This window comes from Somniosus microcephalus, chromosome 2, assembly GCF_052327205.1.
Source record: "Somniosus microcephalus isolate GS21.2 chromosome 2, FLI_Smic_1.0, whole genome shotgun sequence".
In the NCBI taxonomy this organism is placed as follows: Eukaryota; Metazoa; Chordata; class Chondrichthyes; order Squaliformes; family Somniosidae; genus Somniosus; species Somniosus microcephalus.
The window spans coordinates 304,393,086-304,405,607 of record NC_140988.1 but is presented as its reverse complement, the minus strand read 5'-3'; the positions used below and the strand labels follow the sequence as shown (position 1 = coordinate 304,405,607).

The 12,522-nt window shown below is 40.6% G+C and overlaps 1 protein-coding gene across 5 annotated transcripts in view; it reads left to right on the top strand.

The window, feature by feature from the left end:
• Positions 1 to 12,522, top strand: part of celf4 (CUGBP, Elav-like family member 4) — a 635,318-nt gene that overhangs the window by 319,566 nt on the left and 303,230 nt on the right. For 4 of the 5 annotated variants that reach the window (XM_085973941.1, XM_085973954.1, XM_085973945.1 and 1 more), the window contains exon 2: positions 5,269 to 5,397. In XM_085973941.1, the coding sequence (XP_085830067.1) occupies positions 5,269 to 5,397 (129 nt within the window). The remainder of the gene's footprint in view (positions 1 to 5,268; positions 5,398 to 12,522) is intronic. The other variant, XM_085973949.1, reaches the window with a different exon arrangement.

Here is a 12,522-nt window from a genome sequence, read left to right as displayed (position 1 = left end):
AGTAGGTAAATGAATGAAAAAACATTGCTACGAAGGGGGAACGGAGAGAGATGGTAAAAGTGCTTAAGCACTTCTAAGCCTCAGTCCTTTGCCTACTTTCTGATAGTAATTGCAATTCTGTTTTATACAATTACAGTGCCCGCTGCCTTGTGTTACATTTAGTACAGAGTTACTTTATTGTCAATAGATAGATGGGGGTAATTAAAATCTAACCTGCCTGACAAGAAACCGGCGCAATCATATCAGCTACCCGATTTTACTCTCCATTGATGTTCCAGGAGTCCCGAGTCCTAACTCTGGTGATCTGACACTTCAATCCACTTGGTGCATGTGCGATGAGTTTGGTCAATGCTGACCCAAATTGCCATCCAGAAAAATAAAAAAACACAAGGCTTTCTTCAAACTGCTCTTTGTACTTAGATTGAAATTGCTAATAGGGTCTTCTCACCTTTTGTTGAATTTGCTGGAGATACTTGCAGCTGTTCATTGATTTCTCAGGATAGATCATGTCACAAGCAATATCAAAAAGTAGGAATTGTGCAATGGTGGCATGGTAGCACTTTGGTAATCCAATGCATTGTTCCACAAGGTTTTCAAAGGTCTGTGTTCATGATTACCCGTGGCATAAATCCCAACATTTTCTGTGCAATTATGGAGTACCCCAAACAAAAGGAGGGAGGGCAAATCAAGGTAAGCCACTTATTAACAGCAAGATACCTTTTAGATAAGGAACAAGAGGGGAGAATTTTTTTTAAAATTCAGGTAAAATCAGTCCAAAGGATTATTCAGTGGAGGACTGGATCCTTCCAGGATCTGATCACACCACAACCAACGCTTGATTAATTGGTTCTTACATGTGCTGTATCACCCTACATCTAAAGAGTAAAGTCAGATCTCATTCACAGTGACAGAAGGTAAATGGCAATTTGCCATGGAGAAGCTTAATACCCAATCCTGCTAGAAGTGATGATATTATTATGTAGATATTTGTTATAGTTTCAGTGCAATTCCAGCTGTTTGTGTCCATTGTTCTGATTTTTTTTGTTTTGGTAATGTTTAACAAAATGTCCTCTCTGTACAGAAAACTGAGTAAAAGTTGACAGGTAATTATGGGATGCAAAACCTTAACCTGAGTAGGGCTTATGGAGTAGTGGCTAATTTTGCACTTCACTGTATAGTAAGCATCCTTACTATTAGCTGTTATAAACCTGTATATCAGAAGTTATAATGATTAAATAGCTTCCTGAATAGGAAAAAATGTTTCTTTCTTTCCACTCGATCACTTTTCCAGTGGTTCCTAGAAAGTGCACATCCCATCAAGTTAAGGCATGATCAAGGTTGACAGTGATGCCCTTCACTGTCAAATAGTCTGGTGGCGCTCACTGTCTAAGCTCACATGAGGGATGGCCGCTTGGCCAAGTACCAGGAAACTGCCGATGCCAATAGAACCATACCCCAGCGAGTGAGGAGGGAACATTGGGGGGGGGGGGAAAAGAGTTCAACTGAAATGAGTTTAGCAGTCTCAATCACGGTTCTAAAGGTATATGTCCATAGTGCAAAGTTGTATAAGGGTTCTGCATTAATCTGCACTTATTTTGAGAATGTTCTTTAGAAAAGCCATAAAGTTAACACGTAGAATAGAAGTTTTATGGTAGTGTACTGGAATGTACTAAAGATTCAGGATCATTGAAACAGTAGCTCTATGTTGAGTGCTAACCAATGTCAAATCTGAGCCTGTTTATTGCTCTTGCAAGATTCAGAGCAAAAATGTTTTCTATTCCTTTCACTCCGATTAGAACACAAGGGAAAAACATAAAAGTAAATTAATATTGTAAGCAAGTAATAAATAAAAGTTTCAGATTTTTGTTTTTGATTAAAACATGAATTTCTGTTAGATTTACATTGGACGCACCCCTTTAACCATTGTGTTGCTGGGCTGACAAAAGTGAATTTCTATAACCTCCATCTGCAATGCCTTTACTAACATGTCAAGCCTAACTTTTATACCAGTATAGAGGAGTGAATGTTATTCTGTAGCCAGCAATAACATGCAGGCTGTCCTTGCACCATGGTAAGAATCCACCTCAGAGGATTATGGCTACAGACAGTGGGGAAGAGGGTCACACTGGTCATTAGAATAGACCCTCACTTCAAATATCCTGGTCTTCAATTCTCCTCTTATTTGTCGCTTTGTTAATAAGAGGGCCGCTGAAACACAATAAAAATGAGGTGAAGGAAAGGCTGAAGGGAAAAAAAAACTTTGCTGTTTTCTTTTAAACAACTTATTAAATTGTCTGTCTCCAGACAGATATATAGGAAAATAATTTTGGACATATATGTACTTCACAGAGCTTACAAATCATGAGTCATAGTCTTGGTATGTATTTTGGTTGTACATCACTCACAGCAAAATATATAAAGAGTTTGTAAAAATTCATTCTCATTAAATTTAGATTTTACACCTGAAAATTGTTTAACGGTTAACACTAGACTTTGCGCCAATGTCAAAGATGGGGAAATCAGGCTCAACGGTGTTGATGCAGAAGCTATTACTAATTCGCTGCTGTAAAATTGTTACAGTGTTGTTACATTATTTTATTCAATTGCATCTGTTTCATGTACACTTCATTACCATTAATGCAAATTTAGTTGATTGCTTGTGGCTTCTTACTACTGTAATTTAACTGAAATAAGCTGCAGGGCATGTACGCATTAAAGGAGCTCCAGCTGTGGTGAGGGGTATATGCCGGGCTCTTTTTAAAAAATATTCTGTCCACTTCTAATTTCCCTGCAGTAAGCGGGTTTGTGTATTTGAGTTGAGATGAAGGAGAGTCTATCTGAAAAAGTGACTGTGGGTTAATTTGTGGATCTGAGTGAAAGAGATTGGTATTTGTTTAAATTGGTAGGTAACATAAATGGGTTCAGGGTACATTGGGCAGTAAGTTTGAGATGTGAGGTAGCTATTTCGTATGCAGGTGCTCTACCTATTTTTGCATAGATGAATAATTGGAAAAGGGTTTTTTATTGAGGCAACAGTTAATTCGGGCAAAATGTGTCAGCTTCTTATACAAAAGGGTAAATTTTTCAAAGACCACTCTCGGCACAGGTCGGAGAATCAGATGCTGAGGTCAGCGCACATTGCTGCCAATTTTCCGGTGAATCGCCGCGCAAATCAGACTCACTGGCCTAGAAATTCAGTTGCCTTAGCGCCGCTTTTGAGGCGCTAGCGGGACTAGCGCCAGAGTTATGGCCAGTTTAAAAATTCCCTGGGGCCCTAAATCGGCGTTGCACCGGTAGCGCTGCGCCGGCACCGATGACGTCATCGGTGTGCGCAGCGTCCCGGTTGCCATGCCGACGGGCCCTAGCTCCGAAATTCAGTTGCGGCCGCCTCGCCCGTGGCAGCCGCAACTAAGACTCTGGCAACAGAGTCTTGCATGAGTTTGCGCCGGCGCATTAAAGGCCCCGCGGCAGCCGGCCGCTTTCCCGCCGGCCGCCTGCCCGCAGCTCCCTCCCCGGACTTCTCCCCCCCCACCCCCCGGAACAGATGCAAGCCCGGCACTTGTCCGAGGTGCCGGGCTCATTTTTAGACAGATTTGCGCGGGCCGCGGCCGGGTGCAGGCAGCTCCTCCTTAACGGAAGGAGGAGGCCTGCACTTCCCGAGCCTGCCGCACCGCATCGGGTGCCGCAGCGCCGGAATTGCGGCGCGAAACGGCAGTTAGCGCCGATTTACCGCCGCAAAGACCCTTCAGTAGCGCCGGCAGCCGTTTGGGCGTGGCCCTGCTGAATTTTTGGCGCGCGCAGGGGGACTTAGCGCCGGCACTAACTTCCGGCGCTAAAGCCCTGGCTAAGCCAAAACCCAATTTCTAGGCCATTGACTTTTAACTCTCCGGTCTCATCGAGCAAGGCAAGGCTTGCCTCACCTTGCGAAATTTGCCCTCTAGAAAGGGATAGAACTTGTATATATCACCGTGTCTTTGTGCATACACATTTTGAATTTGTAGAGATAAAAAGAAAATCTGTGAATGCAGAAGATCTGAACATTTCACTTTGAACATTTAATGCATAACAAACTGTAGCTGACAAATTCTAAATGTTCAAAGTTTCGAATTGCAACAAAATACAGTATGTTAAAAACTGCTTTGAAGAATATAACTACAGGAGTTTCTCAATGGTTCATTCAGATTATCCCATTACCCAGCAGCTGAGCAACACGGACCAGAAAGGCCTCCGATTTGCTCTTTGGTCTATGCAAGTTAGCTGACTCTAGCTGGAACAGGAGTAAGGGAGCCATAAATTTGCCTCAGCACCTGTGTGTTAGGGAGAGGAAAAGTCACTCAGTGTTACCAGCGACCCCAGTTTATAAATGCATGTGTGTGGACCTTGAGTAAGCAGGTTTGGCTGCAATGCCCCTACAGTCAAATAGCCTACTCACTGTCGAGGTTTGCACTGTATAATAGCCATTTAGGCAAGATACCAGGAGGGTGGGTGCCTGGCACCCATGGAACAGTACGCAGTCAGGAGTCAATGCCTTCAGTGGAGCAAGCGAGGGAAGAAAATTGACAGAAATAATTTGTGGCAAAGAAAATACAACTGTTAAATTGCTAAAAAAAAACAAAACCAAAAAATCCCACTTTATTATAAAAGGTGGATCTGTTACTTTGCTGCTTTTACGTGCCTGTCTGCTCATGTGGGCACTGCTGCCATCTTAAGACAGAATGGGAAAGTGAACAGAAGCACTAAATGAATCAGCAGAAGATGCGTACATGAAATGGATTTTCCTTTGCAAATTTAAGGTCCACAAATGCGAGCATTTAACTACAATCATGCCTAACTTCAATTCCAAATAGAAGTGTGTAACTTGATATCAAGTCAAGAAAAAAATGCTTTGTGCTCAAGGTGCTGCTAACTAAACTATCTTAAAATATTTTTAAAAAGACTAAAGCATTGTAATGTATACAACAATGATTTTTTTTGTTGTGATGCAGTGGATGTCCCTTTTTTAAATTAACCTAACATTTATATGGAACAGATATACCATTACTGAGAAATCACTAAATTGTCGATGTATTTTATATGACTACATAAAACCATCCCACCGTCTATATTAAAGTGAATATTTTCTAAAACAAAGTGAGAAACTACAAGAGTACAATATAGACAAATTGAAGATGCAGGTTGCTTTTTTAAAATAAATATATATATATTTTGCTAAATGTAAATAGCATGAACTAGCAAGGATTTGGTAAGCACCTTTAACTTTTGTTCCAGAAGACAGAAAATTGTTTGTGGGCATGCTGAACAAACAACAGTCAGAGGAGGACGTACGCAGACTATTTGAAGCTTTCGGTAACATTGAAGAATGCACAATCCTTCGAGGGCCTGATGGAAATAGCAAAGGTAAGATGGTAAAAGCCTTCTAGCATTTTAATAGCTTCCTCATAGCTTACAGATACAGGATGTGATTTAAACTGGGCCTCAGCATTGTGATGGGCTATTTGGTAAAACAGAGCCATTCTTTTTAGTATCTAAACAATTTAGTTTTTTTTCTTGTTGTAAAATATCTTTGTCTGTGACAGGATTCTTTTTTTTAAAAAAACATTTAAAAGGGCATCGTCATCTGGAAAGAAGGGAAATTTTAATGTGTAAAGTCAATTCATGAAAGGGCCATAGTCAGCTAGCTGTGTGTAATGTTCATCCAGTATTGTGAAGATGCAGAATCATTGTATCTGCCTCGGCCTGGTATTTCTCATCAATTTGTTGTGCCACTGGCGTACTCTCTTCCTCCTCCCTCCCAACTTTCTCTCCTCCTTTCCTGAAGGTGATAACTCCTGCTTGGGTGTGACTCCACCAGCACCTCCACACCCAAATAGTCATTCTTCAATTCTGAGCCTTGACAGTATCAGTGTGCTACTCAACCATACATGGCATCACGGGTTAATTCTTCCTTCATCTGGTATTCTCACATGTGCACTTTCTAACTAGATAGCAATCAGGCGCAGGAACCTGGGCTGATATTTTTCCTTCCCCAGCCTAGGAATGTTGAGCCTAATTCCAACTTCCTAATGTTAGCTGAGGCCAGGAATTAAACCTGGCTCTGCAGCACACCAATCAGTACAGTCATATAGGAACATAAGAACAGCAGTAGGCCATTCAGACCCTCGAGACTGTTCCACCATTCAGTTAGATCATGGCTGATCCATACCTCAACTCCATTTACCTGACTTTGCTCCATATCCTTTGGGGTAGTATTTCCTTGGCAATTTTAGCAGAAACCTTTTTATTACGCACATTAGTTTAATTTCTTGGTGGAGCCTAGCGTGAATGGATGGTTCATCATTTTGTATCTGTATGACATGTTATACTAAACCTCAAAGCCATTTTAATCGAATGGTATCTCTCCTTTAAATTGAGTTTTTTTTTGGGAGGAGGCAAAGATTTGTAGTATGACCTTGTCTTTATAGTAAATTGCATAACGCTGTCAATAGGGATGGTCCATTTTAAAGAAATTACATTCTGCACTTCAGCAAACACAAATAAATGCCAAATTAATAACATTTTTAGAAAGAAATATAGAAAACTTTAGATAATTAATATAGATAATTATTTATAATAGAAAGGAGTTAAAGGTAGCAGCACAATCTTGAATGTTCAGGTAACGTAGGGTATAGACTGCTCAAGTTTCATCTTCATGGTTTGTGACCTCACCTGAAGCTCAGTATTATGTTGCTGCCTTGGAACTCCGCTGCATCTACCACCTATTATTCTACATGGAGATCTCAATGCAAGAACGAGTCTGCAACTGCCCTGGAAATAAAGGAAAAAACAAATACCGTATTTGACTATCTTCCCTTCTTCTGAACCAGTTGAAATACACTGACATTAAATGTGTGCCTTTCTCTCTAGATAAGTGTTATTGTTCATTCGTTCTTCTGGCACATGTGTTTGTCTGTCAGCTATTAATTTGAAAAAGCAAGTAAGGCACAGTGACAAGGAACTGGCATGAAATTGACAAGCTGATCATTAGAAAGAGAGGAGTGTAAAGGGGAGCGCAGGAGAGGGAGAGAGAGAGAGACCGAGAGCGAAAGATGGAGGAAGATAAGGAAGTAGAGGAAGAGAAACAGGAGTTGGGAGAGGAAACAAGATTATTCAGCATGAACTGCCAAGAGTAAAGTTGCTGGAATATTATTGGCATGGTGACCTGAGCAGTGAAGTGTCTACTTCACAACCACGTGACCACAGGCCAGTTGGAACTCACCTCCCCGTGGTTACTTTATGGAATGCTTCACTACAATGAGATGTTCCAAATGTACTGAAGTAGGACAGGGAATGGAGCTGAGGCAAAATAAAAATGTAACACTAATTAATGCCAATACAAGTAATTTTGTTGCATAACTTTTCTGCAGTTATTACTATACTTAATTGGGTATATCATGCTGAGGCATCACATCTTGCAGATAGTGATTATTTTGAAAGTTTGCATTATTTCAACCGGTAAACAATACCACTTTTGAGTAAACTTAAGGTTTTTTATTTTATTTTGAGGACATTTTCAAATCTTTCACTTCTGGAGAACTGGGTTTAATTACAGTATAGTTAAAGGTGTGACTGTCCACTCTCTCGGGGTTGTTAGGAGACAGACATTAAATAGGATTTTGACTGTCTCGGCCTAATCCACTGTGGACCTGAACCCATTACACAAAATACCTCTGGAAGCAGGCAGTCTCAGCTCTGAGACACTTCCTTGGGGGGCTTGCTATAGGCCTTAGGGTCAAAATAAGTAGAATGACTTGTCATTTTATAATACTAGTAGAAGAGTGAGTGAGAAAAAGAAAACACTTATTAGGGACATTAGCCAGTCTAAGAATTACCAAGTGAGAATGACTCGAAACCCATCAATGTCATTCACAACTGCTCCTTGTTACAATAGGGCAGATTTTCAACTTGCCACCCGAGCATAAAGCTGGCATTATGAATCTGCCACTCTTATAGAAACCATCTGATTTTCTCTGCAATGCCAGTTTTATGCCTGCCTGCCAAGTTGAAAGTTTACCCCAGTGTATCAGGGAGCCAATGAGAGGCAACTCGTGAGTGACCAGACACGATTCAAGAAATAGCTGAACTGTTGGGCAGTGACCATAGCACAATCTGACTTGGGAAATAATGTGACCACATAATCTAACCCTAGTGTACACTTTAGACAGCCAAGCTTCATGGATGTGACAGCCAAATTAGTTATCTAAACTGGGGTGAACTACTGAAAAATAAATCTGTTGAGGATAAATGGGCATCCTTCAAAAAACCTTATGCAGAGCTTGCAGGATGGATGCATACCTTAGTGCATCGGGTAAAGTAAACAAAATTACTCTGGTATGGATTAATAGGGAAATTAATAGAGAGATTAAGAAAGACTTGTAGGAAGAAGGGGAAGTGTGACCATTGGGCTGAGTACAAGATTATACAGAAGCAGCTCAAAAAAGAGGTAGGGATGCCAAGACAGAGTTGGAAAGCAACATAGCATCAGATGTAAAACATAACACCAAAAAATTCTTCCAATATTTTAACAGCAAGCATGTAGTTAGACAGGAAATTAATCCCCTGAGGGACCCTTATGGAGTTGAAATATGCCAATTAGATGCTTCTCTGAGGTTTCTTTGTACTAGGGAGGGCATTAACAAAATACCATCCAACATCAAACATGCTCTGGGGAGGTTTGACATTAGTGAAGCAAAGGTTCTAGGTAGGCTCAAGAATCTGGAACCAATAAATCCCTGGAGCAGATAAATAGGTGAGTTAGAACCTGCCATGGGAATGTTGAAGAGACCTAAGGGTGGTTGACTCATTGCTTACCACGTCCAAATAGTATGAGGTGGCCGGAAAAAAAAAGCAAATAAAATTCTGGATTACCAAATCAGTTGAGTTGAAATCTTCAGAAGTTAAGCTAAAGCTGTACAGTGCTTTACTGACTTGTAACATAAATGCAATTCAGGCCTTAGAGGTAGTGTAGAGCAGAGTAATGAGGCTGAACCCTGCTGATGTCAGAAAGATGTGCTATATGGAACAACTAAATAAGCTAGAGCTCTGCATCCTCAGATAGTTGTATCAGAGGACACCTCATATGCATATAAAACACGTAACAAGATAGAAAAAGTAAACTCAGAACAATATTTGCAGGTACACTAAGGCAGTAAGACAAGAGGACACAGGTTCAGTGTAGTGAAGGACAAGTTTAAGACAGACACCAGAAGGTAATTAACAACTGGGACAGATTGGCTGAAAGGGTGATTGATGCCAGGACACTGGACTCATTTAACAAATAGTTAAATGCTTAAATGGGAAGTTATTTGGCTTGGTATTGTGGAAGGATGGGATCAAAAGAGCCAAAGAGCCTTCTTCATTTGAACCAGCCTTGTGATCCACAAATCAAGGCATGGAAAATGAAAATGCCACTATAATGAATCACACTCTTCTGTCTGAGTCGAGAGTGAGCCTAGCACTGATTGTACCTTTGAACCCTTTTTTTTCCCTATGAAATTTTTTTGTTGCAGTTTTGTCCCCTAAGAATCCTTTAGCTTGAAGTGTAGAGCAGGGCAGGATGGTCTTCTCCATGATTGTTATTTGCCCTATGGAACTTTGTTCTCCTAAATTCCAATGCCAAAACATTACACTGTACTCCCTCTAGCAATCTAGATGCAAACTGAGAAACTCACAGCACCAACACAAGCAAGATGGGCAAAACTCGAACCTTGTGAAATTCTAGCTGAAAGTGAAGTACTCAACTACTTGAGTTATCAGTCCATAAGCCCAGAATTGTAATTGCCACATACACTTCTAGACCCAGTGAATACTGGAAAATCCCAGAGAAAAGCTGAGGAAAGTTCCCCAGTGTTTCATATTTTGTCTACTGGCATAGTCTTCAGCAAGTTCCAGATAGAATAGGAGACACAACGTTGATTAAGGTGTAAAGAGATAGTTGAATACTTTAATCAACTTATTGTCTGTCATTTCGGAATAGTACCTGTGGACTCTAACGATAGCTCCCCTTGCCACTGTCAACTTCAAAAGGCATCTTTTAATAGAAAATTCCGATGATTATCCCGTTGTACAGTCAGTCACGATGTATGTAATAATATATTACTGTTGGATAATCATTGGTCCGTTCACTTCCAGAACATAATGTGACTCGACGTTGTAAACAGGAATTTCAAATGACAGGATTAAGTTCTATCTTTTACAGAGTATAAATGAAATAATATCTCTTTATGATATATTCAAAGTTGAAAGGTGAATCCAATATCACATTGCAACAGATTAGTGTGTAACACACCTTTAACCTTTGTGTGATTAGTACAAGGTATTTGTTTGTGTCGCAGTGCTTGCAGCATGTACTCACTGATATCACTCCTCCCCAAGGATCTGCAATAGCTCTGTAAGTAACGAGAAGCTAACAACAGCCACCAAGAAATACTAAAACTGTGCTATAAAAACACTTTCAAAAATATTTATGGGCAGACAAAGTGACACAGTTAGTGGGCTAGTATATTGTCTTTCACCCAGGATATTTCAGTCCAGTCTGGATTAAAGGGATGAAAGTTTATTCTTTCTACCACCTGTACAGGCTCTAAGTAAAATGTGTTTAGACAATCTCAATAAACGTCCTCATTGATGCTGATGATATTACTCAGAGAGGCCTTGAAGACAGCACATGTGGAAATGGAGAAATTCACACTGATGCTCTGACATTGATACAGAGTTGAAGAACAATACTCTCCATGGAGAAATTTTCCAATGACCATATCTGGTTATGCTGGAGCAGAACAGGCGCTGGGGGTCAAAAAACTGGATGGAGGTCCAGCTCGCCAGATCTCTAACACTAGAAATTTCCAGTTAAGCCTTAAGGCAGGCCTTAGGATTTTTAGCTGAAAGCAGATGAGAGATTCATTTTAACATTATGAGATGAATTTCCCTAGGGCATCTCCCGTTTATCCACTGTAACTTCAGCAGAAGAGCCATGTAAACCACAAAAAACAGCAAAAATGGCACTTACGCCATTTTTCTGGCGTTTCGGCAGCTGTTACTTCAAAGTTTCAGCAAATGGGCGAGAGAAGCTTTGCGGAAATTCATGGAAATAATGGACTTTAATGACATGCTTAGCAGAATATGCACAAATTCCTGTGATTCTTGCCAGGAACGTAGTGTATCTTGAGCTTTCAAAAAAAATGTCTTTTGGGCAGTAATGTTCTGGACTGACAATAACACTTAAAAGTAGACCCACTGTTATTGAATAAAATTTCTGTAAAAGTAATTCACCTTTAGATTGGTATTCGGTGTTGGTTTCAGTGCTGTTTTGACAGGTTACCTATGGAGCATTTTGCCCAAACTTTTAGCTGCCAGTTATTATTTTGAACATGGAGATTCCTCTATTCTTGAGTTATTTGAAAGATGAAGAAAAGTAAAAGGAGTGTGAGGCAGGCATTGAACAGGCAATAGTCAACAATGGTGCATCTACAGACAGAAGCATACCTATCTTGGAATATCACAGAAAAACTGTCTCTGCAGGCTCAATCAGAAAGGTTTAAGGACACCAGGGGACTCCAAATCCAAGTGCAAATGGCCACAATTAAATATTAGTGTTTTATATGTGGTTTTAAATGTTTTCTTCTCCTTAGGCAGAATGTATGGTAAGGGTCTCTTACTAATTAGCCTAGTGTTCCTATTAGTGCCTTCATAATGAGAAGGAAGTGAGATGGTTGGCAGTTGAAATTTCCCCATGGCTTCTTGGGACAAGTGTGTCTCATTACCTACCTCTGTAGGATTAGATGATATACCTGCAACAGCAGGCACCACTTGTGTTTTTGTGGTGGTTGCTTAGATCTGCTTGCTTTCTGGCTCTGCATGAATTCTTTGAGTGGAGCAGCAGGGTGGCATGGATGATGAATCATCTTGAGAAGCACCTTCTTCATCCATGCCTCCTTCCATGATGCCTCTGCTACTGAGCACTCCCTAAGTATGTTTAACTATCTGCATGGGGGTAGAGATGCTGTGAGGTCATGGAAACCCTACCTCAAGGTCCTGGCCAGACAATCCCCAGCAAGGAGAACACAGACGGAACCAATTGATGGAGTTCAGAGCCTTAGTTTTCCATAGCATCAGATATTCTACTCCTCAGAATGCCCAAAACTGTGCTTAGGACTTAAAGGAAGGACACCCTTGCAGATTCCATTGGAAATGCCACACATTCCAGCATAGACTACAGTTCTGTGAAAGTCAAACTATGAATTCGAGCAGCCTACCCTCATTTTTGCTATGACCAACTTATGCACTCATCTGAAAGAAATTCTTACCATTAACTCTGGCTCCTATCCTATAATATGCAGCCATCTCACTTGTTATAGCAAGTCTTCTCCCATTTACCTAACTAATGGAAGTCTGCCCGAGCTAAAGGGTCACTTCCTTCTAGAAAAATAAGGTTTGGATCTATACTCAAGAGATGAAAACTCTTGGTGCTTCCAACAACATAATTTC